General features: G+C 40.0%; 5 protein-coding genes across 8 annotated transcripts; 3 read left to right on the top strand and 2 right to left on the bottom strand.

The window, feature by feature from the left end:
• Positions 1 to 5,091: 5,091 nt before the first annotated feature.
• LOC105693357 lies at positions 5,092 to 8,234 on the bottom strand. Of its 2 annotated transcripts, none has more exons than XM_048660173.1 (4): positions 7,919 to 8,234; positions 7,481 to 7,639; positions 7,268 to 7,402; positions 5,092 to 5,827 (listed from the first exon to the last, which is right to left on the bottom strand). In XM_048660173.1, the coding sequence occupies exons 1-4, from the start codon at positions 7,976 to 7,978 to the stop codon at positions 5,735 to 5,737; spliced, it is 447 nt and encodes a 148-aa protein (XP_048516130.1). In that variant the 5' UTR covers positions 7,979 to 8,234; the 3' UTR covers positions 5,092 to 5,734. The 2 variants fall into 2 exon arrangements, with proteins under 2 accessions (XP_048516130.1, XP_048516129.1); XM_048660172.1 differs by having other exon boundaries at positions 5,692 to 6,815.
• A 156-nt stretch (positions 8,235 to 8,390) lies between these two features.
• LOC105693358 (huntingtin-interacting protein K) lies at positions 8,391 to 9,339 on the top strand. Its single transcript, XM_012413205.3, has 3 exons — positions 8,391 to 8,571; positions 8,803 to 8,910; positions 9,088 to 9,339. Exons 1-3 carry the CDS (start codon positions 8,416 to 8,418, stop codon positions 9,181 to 9,183), a joined length of 360 nt encoding a protein of 119 aa, XP_012268628.1. The 5' UTR covers positions 8,391 to 8,415; the 3' UTR covers positions 9,184 to 9,339.
• Positions 9,340 to 9,483: 144 nt separating this feature from the next.
• On the top strand, positions 9,484 to 13,821 carry LOC105693335 (ras association domain-containing protein 4). The gene is made up of 10 exons (XM_012413177.3): positions 9,484 to 10,084; positions 10,492 to 10,586; positions 10,673 to 10,803; positions 10,912 to 10,987; positions 11,051 to 11,191; positions 11,278 to 11,457; positions 11,610 to 12,107; positions 12,182 to 12,464; positions 12,549 to 12,768; positions 12,873 to 13,821. Exons 1-10 carry the CDS (start codon positions 10,045 to 10,047, stop codon positions 12,931 to 12,933), a joined length of 1,725 nt encoding a protein of 574 aa, XP_012268600.1. The 5' UTR covers positions 9,484 to 10,044; the 3' UTR covers positions 12,934 to 13,821.
• Positions 13,822 to 14,140: 319 nt separating this feature from the next.
• On the top strand, positions 14,141 to 20,714 carry LOC105693484 (KAT8 regulatory NSL complex subunit 3). Of its 2 annotated transcripts, none has more exons than XM_012413448.3 (8): positions 14,141 to 14,566; positions 14,637 to 14,985; positions 15,218 to 15,803; positions 15,901 to 16,182; positions 16,259 to 16,954; positions 17,041 to 17,410; positions 17,583 to 17,735; positions 18,642 to 20,714. In XM_012413448.3, the coding sequence occupies exons 2-8, from the start codon at positions 14,675 to 14,677 to the stop codon at positions 19,772 to 19,774; spliced, it is 3,531 nt and encodes a 1,176-aa protein (XP_012268871.2). In that variant the 5' UTR covers positions 14,141 to 14,566; positions 14,637 to 14,674; the 3' UTR covers positions 19,775 to 20,714. The 2 variants fall into 2 exon arrangements, with proteins under 2 accessions (XP_012268871.2, XP_020712211.2); XM_020856552.2 differs by having other exon boundaries at positions 14,640 to 14,985.
• LOC105693485 (crossover junction endonuclease EME1) lies at positions 20,093 to 22,705 on the bottom strand. 2 transcript variants are annotated; one of them, XM_012413449.3, is made up of 3 exons: positions 21,053 to 22,705; positions 20,941 to 20,994; positions 20,093 to 20,850 (listed from the first exon to the last, which is right to left on the bottom strand). In XM_012413449.3, the coding sequence occupies exons 1-3, from the start codon at positions 22,289 to 22,291 to the stop codon at positions 20,743 to 20,745; spliced, it is 1,401 nt and encodes a 466-aa protein (XP_012268872.2). In that variant the 5' UTR covers positions 22,292 to 22,705; the 3' UTR covers positions 20,093 to 20,742. The 2 variants fall into 2 exon arrangements, with proteins under 2 accessions (XP_012268872.2, XP_048516128.1); XM_048660171.1 differs by lacking the exon at positions 20,941 to 20,994.
• Between the last annotated feature and the right edge of the window lie 30 nt (positions 22,706 to 22,735).

A 22,735-nucleotide genomic window follows, 5' to 3' on the forward strand; every position in this document is an offset into this window, starting at 1 on the left:
ATATGTATATGTATACGGTATAAAGCGCGAAAGGAGGGGATACAATTTCCCATGGATAATGGGGCTTTGATTACCTCGTGACGCCATGCGCCCGGTCAAGTGGCACGCTAGCTAAACCGACGCCTACTTGAAAAATAAACGTAGGTCTATACGACATACGTGCACCGCCGCTGGTCGTCTACCTGCGACACGTATAATGCGTGTTACATGTGCGACAACGTAACGCGACCGGTACCTACGCGTTACACATGTCGCTCGCACGCACTTACGCGCTTTTTATACACCGAGGGGTCCATCGGGTGCGACGTTTTTCGTACAGAGGACACTTGGACTCTCGAAATATATCGTTGGAAGCCAAGCCAACGGATAAATTCAATGATTCTTCAGCCCATGACGAAAGTTGCTCACCCCCCCATCGCCTCGCTTTCGCGATATGCATCGAACACATGTTGGCTGTTCGTATGTGTGTGTATACATATAAAGCAACTGGTAGCGAGCAATTTGAACCTCGTCGAAAGTGTTTTAGCGCTGCGACGGTTCCCCAGGGTCACTTCGAGGGTCGAAGACTAGCCACTTTTGAACCGTTGCGTGCAGTGTTGTGCGCCAGAGGCGAATCCTTCGTATGTATGTACACGTCTATCACCGGTGTCCTCCCGTTATCCGCGGCCCCGGGTGTTTAGGAAAAAGCGACGCGTCGATTTTGCAAATTGATTGTCGACGCGGGGTGCAGCGTAGGGAGGGTAGAGATACGACCACGCCCGTGGCACCGTCGGTAAGGTGCGGGGAGCCAAAGATTTATGGGACAGGAAGAGCGAATACGGTAAAACTTCCTCGTTTCCGCTCTTCCGCGAAAACTTCTCTTCGGAATACAGTTTCTACCGCGCTTTTTTCTTCACATCTAAGGATCGAGAGCATTTTGTTTCGTTCTGCGCAACGCCCTCGCCAAGCGGCGCGTCGATCTGGCCCGATGATCGTTCGTTCTCACTTTTTCCATTGTCCTGCAGGACCTTACCGAACTCATCTCGTGCCTTACGTAGAAACGTCCGAAAAATATCGGCCAAAAACTTGTGTGAATATTGAGAATTCTTGGACGCCGTTCGACCCGACGTTATAGGAAATTTCTCGCGCTCGTCCGGCTATCGGGGCTCTTAGAAATGGGCGAACTTCACCCCGTAACCGAGCAGCCGACCGATCGAACGGTTTTCGTGGTTCAGCTCCTCTATTGTACGAGCTTGTTCTTCCCAGCGGACCCGATTCGACGGTTACATCGAAATCGACTTCGTTATTGTCGCGTAGCCACTAGAAAAATCGCAACCATTATCGGTCTACCGACCCTCCGGAGGAGAACCCCTCCGGTGAAAAAATAAAAAAAAAAAAAAACGATCTTCAAACAATTGCCAAGCGGTTGTAAATGTATATTAAACGCAGCGAAGTCTCGTTGAAGGGCGTCTAAACCACCACTTCGGCGTCGAGTTCGCGTAATATCCATTCAGAGGGTACACTTCGCGGCCTTATAGCTGCCTGCCCCCCCGTTCCCTCACTATACTACGTGGCATTTGGCTCGACGCACTCGAAACACGTACGTCGAAGTGCCCGAGATCGCCGGGGTTTCTCGCCCCCTGCGCTTCGTCAACGGATTATTGTAACCCTGGCGACTTTTCGAGGACCGCATTGACCGCGCACCGCGTAAGCGTATATATATATTGTATACTTGCAAACCTGCTATTGAGAATTAGGAAGGAAAGAACTCATCGAGTGGCTCGAAACTACACGCACGATGTACCTTCGCGTAGATCGACGTATTGAAGTTCTTTGGTTTCGTCAGTCGTTCCGAAAAAGCTCAGAGTAATCTCGGACGCAACGATCCAACGTCGGAGAAATTAATTACGCGGACTACGGGATTCGAATTGCAGCGAATTCGAATCGGTCATTGATTAAATCCCTCAAATCCTACGCTATCGATTAAACCTAGTCATGACTATAAACAATGCAGTAGTACACGCTCATATATAACACAATAATATCGTGATGATCGCGTACGCGCGTAATATCGGCAACCTAAATTCTGGGCAATTATGTTTGAAATAGGAAATCAAAGGTAAGCTGCCTCGCTGGTTTTGGAATCATTAATTGATTCGAAAGGTTGTCTAGATTCATCGATATCACAGGGCGCATAATTATGATAAAACGGAACAATAAAAAAAAAACTCGCAGGATGTCGGTGTCGACATCTCGCCTCCGGAGGCAAAAGCTCGCGAGGTATTTTTACCGACAATGTTTTCCGCTTCTTCGACCCTTCGGGACTTTTGTTGAACCGATGTTCTTTTTTTTTTTTGATTTTTTCCTCGTGCGGTAGGTGGTTGTTATTGATGGTTCGCCCCTCGCCGCCCCTGCCTGCGTGACCGCATCCCTCAACCGTCGTATAATAATATAATTACGCGTGTGTTGACAAATTGAATCGATACCAATTTATTCTTTTCAGTTGTATACGTCGCTCGCCCTTATACGCAGCCTCGCCATTCGACGGGATTATAAATATTTCATGGGTTACGTTGAATCGCCGATGCGGCATTATACATCCCTACGAATTTACGCGACGACGCTATAAAAATCTGATAATCTTTCATCAATCAGAATCAAAGCGTGTTTACCTACACCTATAACGTACAGTCGGAAGCCGAGCGAAGCGGGCTCGATCGTATAACGTAACACACTGACTCGCGAAAGTTTCTGGAACAAATTCCCCCAACAATTGAATCGAGAGTCGATCGCCCCGGCTCATCCGCGGATAATACATGACGTTATTTCCCGATGACTCGCGACGATGGGATAAGAAAAGCAGCGATGATGAACTCGTTTGGTCGTACGCGGGGCAACGTGACGAATAATTTTCTTGCCCGACGCACGCACCCCGCGGCATCGGTAATTCAACGAGCTATCGAGAAGCGATTGTAATTTGCCCCTGCAGGGTAATTAAAACGAGCATAGCAGCCGGCTCGTATAATTTCCAATGCAGGATTATCAATATAGTTGTTCTAGCGTTGAACAGACCCATGTTTCCATCGACGTCAAATTGGCAATATCCTGGACGGTGACGATTCCTGAATTATGCATAACCCATACATACGTACATATATATATATATATATATATATATATATATATATACATATATGGATATATATACAGATGCCCAAGTCGATCCGGAGAGGAGAACGCTCTGGGATTTATAAGCCCCCCGTCCTCATCCCTCGTCTTCCCTCGAACGCTCGCTATTCCGTACCGATCAAATCCGTCGAGTAGGTATATATGTCTCGTCGATTAAAAATCGAAGCACGCGGAGATGCCTCGCACAGCGCTCATATTTCCTATACCGCATTACGAGGATTCCTTAAAAAAAATTCCCCATCTACCCGGAAAACTGTTAGACGTAAAAGCAGGAATGGCACAACGGATCAACACCCGCTTTAAACCCGTTGTATATGTATCGACCTTCCGAACGGCAAAAGCTTTTAAAAATATTTTATCGAATCACTCGATCTGCTTGGATATACGAGGTAACCACGTCGGTGGGCGCCGGACGGCTATATTGGGAATGAAAATTTGCCAATTTCATAGAGCGTCATAAAAATTTCAAACTTACGACCCGCTGCTACCAATGGGCTAACCCGGTTTTCAGTGCATGATTGGGTGAATTTATACGCTTTTAAGCGCTCGTATATACTGAGTCTGTGTTGTGTTGTTGTTGTTGTTTTTTTTTTTTTTATCCGAACTCGGCTATACCGAAACTGGTAGAGACGCGTACTCGATTTATCATACGACGAGATATTTGGGATGAAAACTGTCGTTTAAGAACATTCACCGCAGCAATAAAGCGATCAAGTCCGATCTCTGGTTCGCGATCAATGCAGATCTATTAGCTACAGTCCCACCGACGATCGGAAGAACAGCGAGGATCTTGGGCTTGAATTCCTGCGATTATCCGAGGGAGAGCTATGAAATTGGCATCGAAAGCGTTGCATTACAATAATACCGAGATTTATATGTGTGTACACGAATATAAGTCCGAATCGCACGGAGTAGCGTGGACGTTGCGTTCGCTAGTTTTTATCATTTTATTTGTTGGGTGAAACGTCTCGAGTTATTCGCTATACCGTGCTTACACTTCGGAGATTTATTTGATCGAATAGTTATCATTTTCCTTCAACTTACAATTGTATAATACATTTTCACCTACCCGCTACTTCTTATTGTTAGACGAGCAAACTGGTTTCGATGGGCATCGATCGTCCTTGGGACACGGCGCCGCAGGTTTCGAAGGACAGGGGGGCTGGAGGCAAGATTTGTCCGGCGACGGGTCAACCTTCCTGACGGAGGGACACGACCCCGGGGGTAATTTCGGGGGCGGAGGACAGGGGCAGAGGCAGACGGGACGACACGGTGGCTTAGGGAGAGACGGGGGCGGGGGGCACGCCGATTTTGACGAGTCGGCATTCGAGCGGGCGGTTTTTTTTGAAAGATCAGGGCACGGCGGAGGACCCAGGAGCTTGGCAGGCGCGCAGATCGGCGGTGACCACTCGACGGGAGTTGAAGGGGGCAAGGGAGGCGGCGGGGGCGGGCATCTTGGTGTCGATGCGCATTGATTCGAGCACTTTTCCGCCGATTTTTTGCAGGGCTTAATCGGCTTTTTCGGTTGCGCACATTTCGACGATTTCTTCTTTGTTGGCGAACACTTCTCTGAGGGGTTATCGGCACTCTTCGACGATTTACCGCCCTCGCAACTTTCGCTAGACTTGGACGGTGGCTCGGGCTTACTTTTGGACGCGAAAACCCACGGCGTAGACCAAATTCTACGGTGGGGTACCACGAAAAGTGGACGTCGCTGACGCAGCATACCCATCGGAACAGCCTCGATAACATCCTGCGGTGTGTAGTGCAAGTTAAACCGCGTGATTAGACATTTTCCGACAAATAGGTATTACATTTCTATTTGGGCAGCGCACTGCAGGGTGCGCAGGTAACGTGATAAAGTCCTCGCAAGCGGAAGACTTCGGGGGTGGACAAGGTGAACAGGGCGGACATGACGTCGAGGTGTACTGGAGGCAGAAAGTTTATCACTCTTTCTTTCTCTCCTCGTGATTATCGTGTCACCCAAGCCCCCCCTGTTACCCAAAAAATCTTCCCCCGTCCGTTCTGCGGTTGAATAAGGGATGGAGAACATTATCCTGCTCGTTTCGTTGCATGCCACGCCGTTAGTTCCAGTCAACCACCCAAAGTCAACACCCGCGAAGCCCTCGCAAGTCGTACGAGTTTACGCATTTTATGCTGTTACGTTCTCGCTGTCTACAGCCGAATATGGCAAAACACCCATTTAACGTAGTGTGTATTTGTATAGTAATATAGCTTGGGTAAGAAATACAGTGATAGCAATTTATTTGAAAGCAGACAAGTGCGATCTGGAGTTCGCTGAAAAGCGTTACTGACACCCCGTGGTGACGCCGCCTTGCGAAATCACCTTTAGAGTTCGTATTTTTTCTACTGAAATTCGCTACACCGCCTCTCGCAGGATTCTTACCCTTCAATTGAGGTAATTATCGCTTGTACAGGCAACCGGTGATTCGATTTCAATTTTTCTCTTTCGACTATCAAAATCACGAGCATTTCGGATGAAAATTATCGAATGCGGTCACAAGAATAAATTTTCAAATAGGAGCATAATTTTCAATTCAAGCGATCAGAAGTTGAAAATTGAACTTTTTAGACTTACTCTCGATGCGTAAGTTACACCTCGGCTTTGGGCGCACATGGTAGATCCTGGGGTCTTCAACTGCAATCAGAATATTCGTAAACATCATTGAAGAGATGCAAAGAAGGACGTAGAATCGTATCACTCTCAAATATTAATTCCTAAAACTCCAGACCTTAGAGTTTCTTTACCATATGATTAAAATATTTCGATAACAGTTATTTATTTAATTCTGCCTGACAAAGCATTTACACACAAAGATTCGACAATTTACTTATCCACCTTCACGTACACACATGCATATCAACGCGGTAATTATTTGGATCGCTCAATGAGATCACGACCTTGATAAAAAAAATTTCGCGAAGTAGCCCCTTAACAGCGCACAAAATCAACGTCAGTGCTAACGATGAGCAATGTCTCTGTGCGAGATGAGAATTTCTTTTTTTTTTCTTTCCCCCCGTGCGTCATAGGCTGGTAGATTTTTTGGTGATTTTTCAGAACTGGAAGTAGACTTTTTCGATCGTTTAAATCCGGTCTCTATGCACCGGCCTTGACTCGGTTCACATTTCTTCGATGGCTCACTTCCAGTGTTATTCGCGCCAAGATTTTCGGAAAGATCACAGCTTATTCTTGATGAAAATTTGGTGGAGAAGTTGTGCAACAAAGTCGGTTTTCTATCCGATAGAATTGCGGGAATTACATTTCGTTTCGAAGGTATTGGCAAAAACCGCCTCGAACTCTTGCAATTAGCCGCCGTGCGAATTCTCTTCGCCCGTATCTCGGTGAATTGTGTGGGTAACTTTTTCGCTGGTCTCGATTTACCACCAGGAATGTGATTCAATTGTTTTCTCCGCTTTTTTTTAAACTTTTCTTTCATGTTAAAATGGGGGACGCTTTCGGCCGTCGAGCATCGCGTGGCCCTGTAGTGTTCCACCAGATCCAGACACCGGGATTCCAGGTAAGTTCTGGAGTAGCTGTAGGATTTAGTGGAATCAGAAGACGGCCCCATCTCCCCGAGAACCTTCACCGGCTCATTGTCGGTCATTCCACTCCGGACTTCGGTTCCCTGGGAACATATAGATCAGCGACAATCAGGAACCATAATCGTTAATTTCATTCTGCGTACTATATCCGAGTCTTCGCTTCCAGGTTGTTTGTTTAACGAAATGCATCGGATTCCCCTTTGACCTTGTAAGTAAACGTATTCTACGATCTTCAGTGATCTTCTAAGTAAAACGCGTTTTGCCCATCTCCTTCCGAACTATCACTCGTATCTTATTACGAGGTGACTGTTTGCTAGTCATTTACGTAATATAGGCAATCGGTATTCCAGTCTAGCTTCTGTAAAACAGTCTCTGTATCCGGAACATTTTTGTTTAATCTCCGGGTCGACTCGATTCTTCGGGAGAGTTGATTGGAGACAAGAAGATGACACTCGTCGGATTTCGTCACTTAATTAAGTGCCGCGTTCGATTTTCGCTTACAATAAATAATAGTGTTTGAACAGCAATATCTCACCTGTTTACAGATTCCCATCATGCCTGGCGAGAAAGCAACAACTGGAAAGTTTTTTCCCCGCCGATTGAAAGAGATATTGTTTTTTTCTGCGGTAAGAAACTTGTGCGGAACATCCGGCAAATTTACAGTAAGAGACTGAAAAGTATCATTGAACAAAAAAATGTGAGCGTATGAATTATTGAAATCATATTTTGCTTAACTAGTTGTTGTTACCTCTTCTTTCGCTGAAGCTTTCTTAATCGTCAAGACGTTTTGCTTGGAGGACGAAGGAGAATACGAAACACGTTTCTCTGCATTCTGTTCAATCACTTCGGGAATTGGAGTTACCGGAATACGTGGCTTTTTTTTATCCAGAAGAACGGCTTTAGTCGTCTACGAAATCGTTGGATATCAAGTTCGCGATTGTGATTGTGACGCATTAAAATTATTCAGGACATTCAAGTATGAATTCGCAGTACGTATATTTTACACGTTTTAACAGACGATAAGTAGGTGATTGCATACGCAATATACGTAAAAGATGTATACTGACAACACTGTCTATACTTGTCCTCTGTCAAAATTATGACATGTATGCTACAAAGTCGGAAAATAGCACGCTGTAACTGATTGTGCAGATTGATGTGATGTCAAAATGATACGTAAGCTGACCTTACGGTAATATCTGCGTCCTACATTTTTCACAACTGATTTTGCGGGCAGGGAAAACATTTTACATTAATTTAAATTTTTTTTACGTTTTCATCGGGAATTTTGCTTCCTAAAATTAATAGTGGAATGCGTTTCTAGGCAACTCATCCAATGTGATTCGCATGTACTGTTCATGCGAGATTACTCTCTCCGCTACTTCAGTCATCATACTAAATGTCCCTTGATATTTCTCTTGCAGATATTAACTGTGATCTACGGAAATGAGAGTAGATCGAGACTTTTTTTTAACGTATGCTAACATAAAACTACAAGCCCTTGTTGGTTGACTGAGGATTTGTGTTCAATGAACGCCTTGTTGCTCTTAGATTCTATTTTGAATTATTAGCGCTCTTCTATTAATCGAAGTTGCAGTCGATGGATAGCATTCGATATAAAAATACGTCATTTTCATCCGAATCGACTTAAAGTCTCTTCGATAGAGCGCATGCGAATCAACAATGGCGGACGAAGACGTAAATGGCGACTCGGATGAGGTTCAGCAAGAAAAGTCTCAGAAAAAAGCAGCAAAGTATGATAGTGGTGCAGCAGATTTAGAACGGGTAACAGATTATGCGGAGGAAAAAGAAATTTCTTCGTCCGACGATTTCTCTTGTGTAAGTTTAATTATTCACGTGCATGATTTCAGTCACAGGTTCTTGTTTATTCGAAAATATAAATCTTAATATTCGCTGACATTTTACTACATCTTTCTCAAATTTTATTCGAGAGAGCGTTTGTCATTTCATCAATCCATCGCTTCGTTAAACTAGATTTAACCGTGAATGTACAATTTCAAACACGACCCGCGAAAACTAACCTCAAATTTTGTCACCCCTCCAATCTAGGCACTGACCATCATCGGGGATCGACGAAACAAAGAGAGGGCTGAAAAAATTGCTAGGGAAAAGGAATTGCTCAAAGTTTCCATTCACAAAGAAGACGTCGATCTGATTGTGAGTAATTTTTGGTAAAACTTTCAATGGCTTCATTCCATAAACACTCCAATTCAGATCCCAATCAGACTTCAACTCTGATTATCTCAGTGTCGAAGTATTGTGTCTACTGTAACATTTAGCTCAAGAATTTGAATTTTAATGATGTCTGATCATGAGTAATTTATATTATTTCAGATGAAAGAAATGGAAATCAATCGAGGCTTGGCAGAACGAACTCTCAGAGAGCACAGAGGAGATGTTGTCGAGGCCCTTATTACATTGACCAACTGATAAACGCCCTTGAAAATATTGGCTTCTTATATTTCCAAGTACCATTGTAAATTGAAAACAAAACATATTTACACATAGCACTACGAACATTTGTGATTCGGGAGTTTTAACACGGATATTTAATATAAAGAACACAATAAAAAAAAAAGTAACGTATCTCAGTCCAAACTTTTGAGGGTTGGTCTTCACAGAATTTTTAACAAAAATTCAAATAGTTGTACAACAAGCGTCCTCATCTCCGAAGATAATAATTTCCAGGCATAGACGATTTTTGTCGCGCTTTTTACTAGAAGATCACCCAAGGGTTCTCGATTTTTCCATCGAGTAAGTGCTAGAATTTTGAGTCGGCGACCAAAATGGGCCCTCTTGAAGAATTTGAGGGGTATTAATAAGGTGTACCAGACCTTTTTTGATAGGCTTTTGCTGTGACTATATCCGGTTATCTATAAAAAGATAGCAGCCAACGCCCTCAAACAAACTGAGAATTTAAAAATTTCATATTTGTAAGAAGTAGTATGGCAATTTAGATCTCTCACGGCCACGTTCCGTCAATATGGAACTGAACAAAATTGCGACAAAACTGGCAAGTTGCAAACGTTGTTCGAACCACATGAGCGCTGCTAGTGGCGCTACCACACCTATCACTATCCTATCACGAGCCAGTTGTGAGTGTGCAGCTGGGGAAAAGCTCGAACCTGGTGGCAATAGGGAGGGGGGCTGCAACTGCAAAGTGCAGTGACGTACCGCGTGTCACATCAATCAGCCAACTTTCCGTGATTTTGTAAACAAAAATGCGCTAAAATCACACTCTGAGGATAAATGAAAATACAGTTGATCATCATCACAAATTGAGCCGTCATAATGTGGAAGTGTCACAAATGTGGCAAACCCGTATATTTTGGTAAACAAAAGCATTTTCTTTGCTTCATCTTAATTCTGTGACTCAAATTCATAAATGCAGCAGTTGATTTGGGACGATCTTAGACATTATATTTTGTTACCACAACGTGAAAAATTTACCATAATAGCTACTGACTGTCAAAGACAATCGACAATAAACTCAAGTTTGAGTTCTAGACGACAAATTGCAGGTCATTGCACTTTGATTTAGGTTATGTATCACTAATCAACGTAATAAATACCAATTGTCTTAAACACTAGACTGTTATGCTCACTGTTAAATAACTACCAAAAATCTCAACAAATCTCTCTCAATCATCTCGCAAATACGGAGATCGAATATCAGTCACATTTTCATCAATAATTCAAACAAATTTATTAGCAATTGTTTCATAAACGATTTTCTAGCTGAGCGAAAACAATCACTGGGGTATGACTGGCATCCGGAATGTTTGCGGTGTGAGGAATGTGGCAAACGATTAAATCCTGGGCAACATGCTGAGGTAATGTGGACTCAATCGAAAGTTGTCAGGTTTGTTAAATGCAAAGCTGCCATTGTTTCATTGATGGCGAATTTTTTACATTCTAGCACAAAGGAGTCCCATATTGCCATGTCCCCTGTTATGGAGCACTGTTTGGACCCCAGTTATTTGGCCATGGCACAAGAGTGGAATCCCACACAAGCTTTGGGAAAAAAGAATCTCGATCAACATTACCCAGGTATTTAATCAACATTTCTTTGTCTACATCACAAGAAACAATAACTTTTTTTTTTGTCTAACACAATGGACTGTTGTACAAAGAGGAAAATTTCCCATTTACATTCAGGTCGCATTTGGAATCCAAATTGAAGCTGTTTAATCAATATTATGAGGGCAAAAGCGGTGGCATCAGAAGTCGTGAGGTTTGTAAAGATTTTGAGATCATCTTTCTCATCTGTATAATTTGGACTATTTTCCTATCGCAGGTAAATGGAAGATTGATATTAGAAGGAGCTCTCAGAATTCACTGGGGCGTTCGAGGTGTCATTCACTTGAAAGAAGATGATGATCAGCGCACTGTTGTTACAGCTCGGAATCGAAATTCCTGTCGGCAAAGTGTCTCAGAGGTAAGGATCTGGTTGGTTTTAATAGATAGTCTTTACAATAATAGTGAGGTATATTTGTAAAAAATGCATCGAAAACTTTCATTCAGGATGGAGGAGATGAGGATCATACAGATGCGTCATTAAAGGATCTCTCCCCACCTGAGACTGAAACTGAAAGCGAACCAAATTCAGTTCCTGTGTCTCCGGATCATCCCAAAAGTTTGACACTTCCGATGAAACTTGACGTTAAAAATATGGAGTGGGATGAACTAGATGAGCTTCTTCAGGTAACCAATATCTCAAAATTTGCGATAAAATTGTGAACATAAAGCCGATAAGACTTTGATCATTTTTTTTATCCAACTACCACAAAGCCCAAGGGTTATGACACCAATAATATAGAAACTAGCAAAGTTAATGAAATATCTCTATTATTCAGGTGGAAAGGAAAGTCGATGAGGGTAATAAGCTGTATCAAACAATGCCAGCAGGTGTACCGTCAATTATCTCACAGTCAAGTACAGATTCATCACAAGCAAAGATTGAGGATCCAAATGACTCAGAGGCAACTGAATTGAATAATCCGCAAATCCAAGATGTGAAAAGTATAGCAGATAATGACAGCAGTATTACTAGTACGCCAACGCACAGCATGGATAGTTCGTCTAGTACGGATACACCGAACTATCAAGGAACTCCAAAAAGAAATGGAACACTGCGACGAGTGGAGTACTTCGATAGTTTGGAAAAGAATATCGGCGTTAGTAACAGGACGCTGAGTAACGATGATAGCTGGATCGAAAAAGGCTTGAATCGTTCAATGTCTGGCCCTGATTGTTTGCAGAGGCATCGTACTGACAGTGATACAGATTCGGTGAATTCACTTCACTTTAGGGATGACGATAACATGACTATGTCCACTGACAGTGGTTTGGAAGTAAGTACATTGACTCATTTAATGAAGTGAATTTGTCCCTCAGTCCTTATTTCTTAATATTGTCAAACATTCAGCTGGATGGAGTCGTTTTACGTCGTAAACAAGGATCAACTGCGATAAGACGTCGACCTGGCGGCAGGCGTCAATCGCGAAGTCGATTGAGGAGACGTTGCTCGATAAACGGACACTTTTATAATCGAGAGACAAGTTTTTTCACGCCGCCACATGGCTCTCAAATGTCTGTGTGGGTGACGAGTCTGGTTAGCACTCAGGAGGTGATAAATCTCATGCTTGACAAATATAAAGTGGACGCAAAACCGGATAACTTCGCATTATTCGTAGTTCGCGATAGCGGAGGTAACTATAACGAAAAATTCTCAATCTTTTCATAGCCACCTGCACCATTTGAATCAACAGATTTAATCAGAGTTATGATTGCAGAACAACGGAGGTTAAGAGACGATGAATATCCGCTAGAAACCAGAGTAGTTTTGGGACCACATGAAACTGTAGCTCGGCTTTTCTTGGTAGACCGTTTCTCTACCCCAGAAATAAGCTCCGATGTAGCACAGTTTCTGAATTTATCGACAGCTGAATGTTCTGGCATCCTCCAGCGTTATCATTACGAGGAGGACCGCCAAATTGCACTCCTCAAAGAAAAGTAAGTATATCATTTTTTTGTTTCGAGTTACATTGTACCAGTTAATTGTTAATATGACATTGTTAGTAGTATGATTTGTTAAAAAATTGTTTCTCGTATTCCAGATACAAAGAAATGAGGCGCAGAATTATACAGCGAATGGACGAGCTGAAAGTTCGCCTATAATGAGTCTCAAATACTCTGAGAAATGCAATAATTGTGTTTAATTTTTACTAAATCTCATGTCGTTTGATTTCCTTATAGTTACATCGAATATACCTAGCCCCGCCAGTTGATGGGACTTTGCATATCGTCGAGTTTCAGGTCTTTTAACATAGGTAGGTAGGCAGTGACCTATCCATGTTTTTATTAATATTATTATTGTTATTTTTGTTGTGACCGAGTCATCAATTTCGAAAACGTTCCATGTTATTAGGTGTTATGTATATCTGAACTATCGATCAGTATTCAGTTTGCACAAAATATTTTCTAATTTGATTTTTATATGTATAAGCAAAAGATATTTTGGAGTTTGAAACCCGGTGTGTAGTCTTACTGGAAATATTACACAGAATCTTTGACAATTGACTAGTGGTAGATTTATCCGTTGTAAAATCTGTTCAGATATTTCCCATGTAATTTCAAGTGTATGAAAGATATACACTAACTTTTACAAAGATTCGTCTGTATAAATATAGTCTGATTCATTCTAAAATTTTAGTGAATTGCGATCTGAGTCTCTATGCGTGCGCAGTGTGTGTATGTGCGTGCGTGTGTGTAATTCCGTCACACAATTTATTATGCAAATCTAAGTAGAAATATTTTTCATATTCTATAGCCTAATTATGTATATTGTAATATTGAATACTAATATCTATCTCACATTAACGAATACATCAAGAATTTGCCATGACTTGATTTTGAAAGAACAAACGACATTCTTAAAATTATAACAACTTTAAATACGTTTGTCAATCTACCTACTGACACTGATTATGAAACTAGTATACTTATGTTATTGACAAATGTATGATCAATTTAAAAATGTAATAAAATGATATTGTTGCAACTTCATTTGCCTGTTTTTTAAATTCCATTACCAGTGATTCCTACACGAAGTGAATATGCGAAATTCAATAACGTTCGGTTAATAATCCTCACATCTGCATGTCCTTCTGTATTCTTCTCGAGCTTTGTGTAGAATAATTTTACAATTCAACTTTAGGCCATGAACACATCACTACCAACATAGGAAATAAACTAATTCCTTCTTCATTGTTGCTGTATATTACCACATTGTTGTACACTAGGGAAATCGAATAAGATATCGACTCATCCATGGGGAAAATGAATGCCCACCCTGCACCCTTCCCCAGCTCCACGCTCCCCTAATGAGCGATGCAATGAGATAAGAATGAGCAAACAACATGGAAAACAACGACACCGCCGTCGAAGAAAAGCGCATGCTCGTGTTGTGTATTAGTGAAGATTATTAATTTTTCCAGCAACGACGGTGTAATTGAATGAATTTAGTTATCAATTAAGTGGTTGAAGGCAATAAATGAGGCATAAAATCTGTGTAGTGTAGTGTTTCACTAACCTTGTGGTGCTTCAAATGTGTATCAATTGAGTCTGCACCATTACTATACTTAGGCTATAAATTTTCCACTGGGAATAAAAGCAAATATTCGAGGTCAGAGTTGCCTAAGAAGAAAACCCACGTTTCAATTCATTGAATGACCAGATGACTCTTACATATTACCAAAACGTTACCAAACACAAAACAGCAAAAATGTATTTTGCTAAAATCTAGAACAGGGTGAGTTATACCACAGCTTATGAATTGACTCTTGCCTGGGCAGTTTGTTGATTTATTTTGTTCTTGGCAGCAGGTCGACTGATCGATTAAAATTAAAGGCCCACGGAAATGACTGATGTTGGAAAATCTGCTACTGGACGAGACACTATAATGAAAATGTTACTTTCAACGGGGCCCGTTGTTCAGACATCATCAACAATAGGTTCAGGACTACATAGTCCAACCGGTGATACGTTTGAAGATAACTCAAATACATTAACCACATATTTACATCAGCTTGCTGGATGTTTTGAGAGTGAAATTGACGTCATTGTGAAGGATCACTGCTATGCTCGTCCATGGAACTGGAAGCCAGAAAACGTCTATGTTAAGCCTGTTAAAAAGCTATTCTTCAGTAAGGCGAAGAGCTCATTCCTCACGTGAGTAGAAATCTTTATGGATATTAAGTTCCTGTGAAAACCCAGATGCTACAAATTTTTGAATAACTGGATGACTGTTAGTACTGCTATTTATTCTTCATAGCTGTTACACTATACAAAAATAACAAATCATGAAACTAATTTTTCTTTTTTTTCTTTTCCTTGTGTTGTGTTGGCACTTTTTTTATAATGAAAATTTTTTTGTTTTGTTGTTCTGGATTATAAACAATAGGGATAAACTAAAACAGGATGAAGAGGTCGATGTGGAGGGTGATTTAACGGAGCCTCTGACGCCACCATACGATTTATCTAGGGCACGTCATGTGATGGATGAGTTCCAAAGATTAGCAAATTTTGCTCGTCCTGACGAGAATGATGATTGGGAAGAAAAGATTGAAAAAATCTTGTGGACCCCAGTTCAAAATCGTATTTTCACTAAAGTTCTACGCATATTATCCTCAGAACGTTTAGCCAGATTAGCTAAAGCAAATCATGCGACTGAACCAATCTTTCGAAGGACTTCGGTCGACGTAGCTGCAAGGAGGTTTCGAGAAACATTAGCATCTGCAAGTTGGGATTGGCGAGTCGCTCAATGGCTACATAATTTACTCTTTGAGAATCTTCCACAAGAATACATGGCTATTTATCTAGATATCCTACAAACTTTACGATTAAAAATCCCACAACTGATTGACAAGATGATTGCAGTTCAACCAAATTTGAATGCTAAAGCTGGCTCGATTACATGGGAGACCCTCGGGCCATTACTAAAAAGATCGTGGGATCCAGTGGTTTCAAGCTTAAACGCAAACAGGCCGGTATGTATCAATTTGTGTATGATACTAACTTGCGAATATTTTTATGTTTGGCACCTATTGGGAAACGAATCAATAATTATTTTGAACGGTGTTACAGAAAAAATTGCCAGGCAATCCAATCTTAATCATAGCACCATCAGGAGTTGGAACTAGCGTAACTTCACGCCAACACAAATGGACGTCACAGTTAGGAGCCTTGGGTATGGTTGTCAACGTGCATACGCACATTGGACTGACTGCAAATAGGATGACAATGATGGCATGCATGGAACAGTTGGTACAAGCTACCAGAACTAAAATACAGGATGTTCGAAGTGATTGTCCTGGAAGGCCAATTATTCTAGTTGGGTTTAATACAGGAGCTGCTCTTGCCTGTCAAGTGAGTTAATATGTTTACTTATTTTAATGAGCTGCTGAGTGAACAAAGAAATATAAGTAGAATGATTATTGTTCAGATAGCACAAATGGAACATGTTACTGCGGTGATATGCTTGGGTTTTCCATTCATAACCGTTGAGGGTAAAAGAGGAACACCGGACGACACGTTGATGGATATCAGATGTCCTGTAATGTTTGTGATAGGCCAAAATGCAACATTGGTGAGGCCCGATGACTTAGAGGATCTGAGAGAAAAAATGCTAGTGGAAACAAGTTTGGTTGTTATTGGAACTGCGGATGATCACTTGAGAATATCTACAGCCAAAAAGATATCAGAGGGTATAAGTCAAAGCATGGTCGATAGATGCATATTGGATGAAGTTGGCGATTTTGTTGGCAGCATTTTATTACAACCCCATCCACTGCCCCTAAGGCCTAATCCATTATTGAATTTGGATAAGGCGAATAAAAAAGAATCTCGAAAAAGAAAAAATTCTACTAGTAGTTCTGTTGAAAGTGAACCACATTCACTGAGCCTCAAAAAAACGAGACCCTTGACTCCCATTACATCAAATGCGGTTACGGGTGCACCCTCAGTTGGATCAATGGGATCTCTTGCTAGGTCGGGTACAATGAACACTCAGCCAACTATTGTGGCGATTAGTGGGACGAATTTAAATCACCCTTCGGTAACTAGAAGAAAACCCAGAGTTATTAGTAACCAAAAAGTGAATTTGAGTGATCAGCTTTTGTCATCAAGGCATCCAGGGCAGGTGAGTCTTCTTTTTGCTACATCTGAAAATCCATATCAGCCAATCTATAGCAGTAGATCGATTATTGCTAAAAACAATTTTCACAGCCAAACACGAGCAGTGCACCTGGAGGTATAACATTGAACATCGGTTCCCTTGCTAGTTTAGCACCAATTGGACCGTTGCGTTTAATACCGACTAGCGCTGGTCAAACAATTACAAATACAACGAAAATTAACAGTGTACCCAGACCAGCTTCAGCCTATTCTAAAGTATCTAAGATGATGCCGACAAATGCGAGCCCTCAAAGTGCTGTAAAGATGAAAACAGTTATGTCAGCGAATAAAGGTTTCTCTAAAGTCATGAACAGCAGTTATAAGCACATCAACATTACAGACAGGGGTGGTGAAGCAAAACTTGTGAACGTCTTAACGACAGCTGGAAATCAAGTTAGAGTCAGTGCATCAAGTGCAGCAGGTAAATCACGGCTTTTAAAACTATAATTCATCAATTTAACGACCTTAGAATTTCACTAAAGTGGGGGAATTTTACTGAATTCACATCTAAACATTCCACTTGATAATTATTTTCTATAATTAAACAGCCACAAAGGTTGGGTCAGTAACTAATACTAGTGGGGCTTTGACAGCATTGTTGCAGAGTAGAAGAAGTCCTATGGGAATGGTGAGCGGTATACCTTTGGGCAAGGGTACCTCTGCATCCAGTATTTTATTAACTCCCACTGTTTCAACTACAAATGCGCACACGATTGCTTCTTCTTCAACAGCGACCACACCAAAAGGTAGAATCCTATTAACCAGCCAAATAATTAATAAGTGATACATAATCTAAAGGCGATTGATGTTTCACATGAAAGATTTGTGTGAATAATTATTGTGCGTCTAACGTGTTTAAGAAAAAAAAATTTTATAATTCAAGATAAAGAAGGTGAATGTGATTAGAAAGTTTGCTAATTGATTTTCAGTCTAATCATTAACTTAAAATAACTTGATATTTTTTTTATATATTTTTTCTTTGGGAGTAACGTAATAACGTCTACGTTTGATAATAAAAAAGAATATAAAATCACAATTACACGCGATATTAGATATCAGTTGTGAGCACGTTGTTTAAAATATCATTTTAAATTTGATAGACCGCTGACATTTGCTTTTTATACTTTATTGAGATGCGTAACTTTGAATCAATGTGATTTGCATTGATTCATCAGAAGAAATATTTTATCATGTGTACATACACCAATATTGCCTTATATTTTATGTTGAATAAATATTTTTATGTAACTCGGTTTTCTTTTAATTCCTATCCCGAACCCTGGTGAAAAGCAATTTTAATAGGGAATGTAAATTCAGTATCGCTATTTCATGTACTCATCCTTACTGATGACTAATTAAAGCGAAATACAAAGATATTTCTCTGCCCATATTGCATAAAAATATTATATTACTCAGGGGTTAGCTATTGCTTATTCATGACTATATTTCAACTGATGTACGTGGCAACAGCAATTCCTCACGATCAACAAGCTCAAGGCTTTAGAGTGAAAATTATGAATGGAATCTGCAGACACTTATCTCTTACTTCATTTCTTGACATTGAATATGGTTGTCTAAACTTCAAATGTCATGTATGTCCTCACTCTTCCGTTCCTCTTCTATTATCTGAGAACGGTATCTCTATTTTATAGTGATGGACAACAATGGAGCGAGCAGCAGCATTGATCGGTCAATTCCTACATCTAGTCGTCCTTCGGATGTGAATAAGATGTCTTTGTTGCCTTCACATGCCAGTACATCGAATAAAAACTACCCTCTTGCTGTATCAACTGGAAGCGTAGTCATGTTGACCGATAGTTTGCACAATTCAAGAACTGCTTCAATGCTACTTCCGATATCTGGCCAAAATCCAATAACCATTTTACCGTTATCAAGTAAAATAAAAATGGGCCAAAAATCCATGAAATCGGTTCCAAAGATAACAGTAAACAATTGCAATCTTCAAAGGACACAAAGAGGTGCCAAGCCGCAATCGCCAACAAAAAAGAAGATCAGCAATAATTTTGACGATGACTTGGGCAACATATTAGATATTCCAATAATATTTGCTAAGGATGGAGAGAATTTAAATGCCATTGAAAAGGCATCAACGATCTCACAACTGCCAGTGGTAATCGATTCCTTCGATAAGAATATTCCAAAATTAAGTGGCACTACCAAAGTTGTGTTAATCAGTAATAAACATGACAAAATGCAACCTCCTAATTCAAATACAGCCAATTCACAATTTCAAACTGTACTTCGGGCGACTGGTCCACAACACCACATTAATCGCACGGTACTTCAAGCTCGTTCTCTTAATCCATCATTAAGTAGTATAAATCGTGCCACAACACCAAATCAATCATTACCTCGCTTGAACCAAGCTACAATCAAATACACGAAAATTATCTTGGCCAAAAGGAATCCTGTTGGTGGTAATATCCAGGAGGATAAGAGCGAACAAGTTATATTGACTAAAAACAACCCTAAGATTATCAGTCATGATAAAAATGAGCATAGATATGCTCAAGTCTTCCCAAGACATCAGATTAAATTCCAAGAGATCATTCAAGATGACGCATTAGAAATTGAAGATGCCATTAAAACAAATATTATTGAAAGGAAAATTCAAACTGTGCCAGAAATTGATTTAACATCACCAACGAAAAATGGTCACAGCGATGAATCACCCAATAAACCCGATTCCGGTGAAGAAAAGGAACTTGTAAAGACTGACGTTTTCTTATCTGATACCAATGTCTCTGCTGATGTTGCTGAATGAAATCAGTAAAAATTCTAGTGGGACTAAGAGCTTCTGATCAAGCATACACATATGTGGAATCGTAAATTAAGAAAGATCGAATTATTTACTAAAAATACATAACGGTTGTGCGAAATTTTTCGTATGACTGAGTTGAAGAAAACTCACCCTTCTTCTACCAAAATCCATCAACGGATATTGTTTCATATGTAATTTAAATCGGTAAAGTTTGACTAGAGTCGCAGCTTTATCATAGTAAGTTTGTTTAGTGTTGAAAAAGAACTCACTGTTATTATATATTTGTAATGACAATAAGGTTTATTTAATTTTTCCAATATCTGAAGTTAATTATTAATTTATTAAAGCATAATTCTTTTGGGCATACATTTATAATGGGACCTGACAGCATTTAGTATGAGGTAAAGAACTCTGTAACTTTTTTTCTTGAAAAAGCGTATTATTCTTGTGATTATTATTGGCAGTCCTACGCGATATCACATGAATTTTAACATGACACTTGATTCATTATCTTGATGTGATTATGAATATGGTGTTGCGAGTGTAGTCACAAATCTATTTTTGAAGTTTTCATTATGAATTCCAATGGTAAAAGTAATTATTTATTACCAGATATTGAATATTACATACCCCAATATTCGAAAGACATGCCATTATTTATTTGCTTGTATAGAATGTAATAAAATAGTTTGCACAAGTGAACAAACTTTCGTATGAAAAAATATGCATTCTGTTTCTCATAACTAAAAAAAGTTCCTGTTTACATTGGTCAAAGAAAACCTAAAATAATCCTTCAATATATAATTACGAACGATATTATCTAAACACAGCCTCAGTGAAATTTCCTCATAGTATTTCAAAATCAACGTATTTTATGTTATTAATAACGTCATATACGCTATGTGTGATAACAAAATAAAAAAAAAAGTTCTTACACTAATAATATCAAGTTTCACTCACGGTTGTTTATCCTACAGCATGGCTTCGCCGTCCTCAGATGTGAACATAACGTACACTTTTTTACTAAGTTCGGGCCCTATTTTACGAATTGTTGTGAGCGGTCCAGCAGCTCTCCGAATCTTTTCAGTGAAATAAGATGTACAACTTCAATTTTAAGAATTTCAGAATATTTCTTTAAAAACAGGAAACACATTGTTAAATAGACTTACGGGGATGTGTTCGAGTAGCCTAATGCCTTCTGAAGGTGTGCAGTTAGCGTAAGCCTTGGAACATAATACAGGGATTAGTAAAAATCATTTACAAGAGGAGATTAATACCTACCTCCATCAAATGCAATGGAGATGGATATTTGGAGAGGATTGCTTCTGCAGTTTCTAATTTAGCCAAGTGGAATTGGCAGAGCTGCTGTTGCCAGAGTCTTTTCAGTCCATTTCCTTCTTTGTCTACTCGCACTGTATCTTTTTTTAATGCAGCTGAGTACCAACCTAACTCGTTCTCTTGTAACACTTTCTCTTTTTCCAATTTGTAAGGTGCCTCAGCAATCGCTTTTGTGTATCGATAAATTACTGATGCTAAATCTTGCGGATTTTCAATTAATTGACTGCTACAGTTGAATCTCAATTGAATTTCTGTGAGGCACAATTCTAATTTTTGTTTAGTTATTACCGGCAACTCTTCAAATTCTTTGTTACTTCTGCCTTTAGCATTTAAGCCTGCATTTTTTCGGACTGCCCTTTTTTTTAAATCCTTATGATGTTTAAAGTATTTCTCCATCCCATAAATAATCAATGTCAATACTTTGTTAGGTGTGAGTTCCTTGATATTCGCGATTGAAGCAATAAAAGTACCATTTTCAATATGCTTTAAAGTGTTGCGGTAATCTGCAACCATAATTATTTGATTCTCCTCAATTGAATGGTTGATAACACTACCAATTTCTTTCACGGTCCTTGTCCATGTAATGGTATTTAGAACTTTTTGGGATTGTATAGCATACGTAAGCTGCAAGTTACGAAACTCACTTACAAGATCTTCAAAGAAGCTAAAGTCCTGAAATTTAAGATCTATTGCAACTTTAATGTACTTCATGCATTCTCCAGGCTTCATGCTCTTCCAACGCTCTGCGTTTGCCAATTTTTGTGCTTTTTTATGCGCAGTGTCTTCAGCATTCTTCATTCTCTGGGTTTTCAATGAATATTTTTGATTGGTGCTTAGTTCATTGACTTTGGGAGCTACATTTTTATTTTTTGCTTCAGTGATTGGCTCACTCATCATCTCATTAACCAAATATTTGTTTAATAACTTTTCTTCAATACTACCAATGGATTTCATAATACTTTCTGAAGATGAAGGCACAGATTCAGGGTATTGTTTTGCAGCAGTTATACTGGAAAAAGGGACTGCAGGAAGATCATATTCGTCATCTGATATGCTCAACGGAAATCTCGCTTTGGTCAACTCTGTTTTACAGTCATCAATTTTCTTCGTGTTGGTTTTACGTGATTTATTTATTGGCTCCCAATCATCTGAGTCACTTGACAAGGTGATTACTTCATCCATGATTTTATAGTTATTTGAGTGTGGTGTAAAATAAATTTGTCATTAGCAGTAACCTCGAAAAATTATCGGGCACTGTGATAATATGTCTGATCAATACGAATCTTGAGCGTTCAAAACTATTCATTCAAAGAACTTCGTTCATATTGATATGATAGGAATAAAATTACCATGCAAACTTGAAACATTATCTATTTCAACGTTTAAATCAAAGATGATTTAAACTACTTGTTGACACACGCGTAACCGGTGGACGGAATGGACGGGGTTCGCATGTTCACCACGGACGTAGTGACTATCGTTTTGACTCTGTTTGACACCATGGTGTGATGGTGTGGTATGCGATCATCACGCACATAGATTCAAACCGTACTCGAGTGTGAAAATGCTTAAACTGCTGGTTCACAACCAGATACGAATTTTTCCCAACCCATTGAGCATTTACGT

The sequence above is a fragment of the Athalia rosae genome, chromosome 1 (assembly GCF_917208135.1).
Source record: "Athalia rosae chromosome 1, iyAthRosa1.1, whole genome shotgun sequence".
Taxonomy (NCBI): Eukaryota; Metazoa; Arthropoda; class Insecta; order Hymenoptera; family Athaliidae; genus Athalia; species Athalia rosae.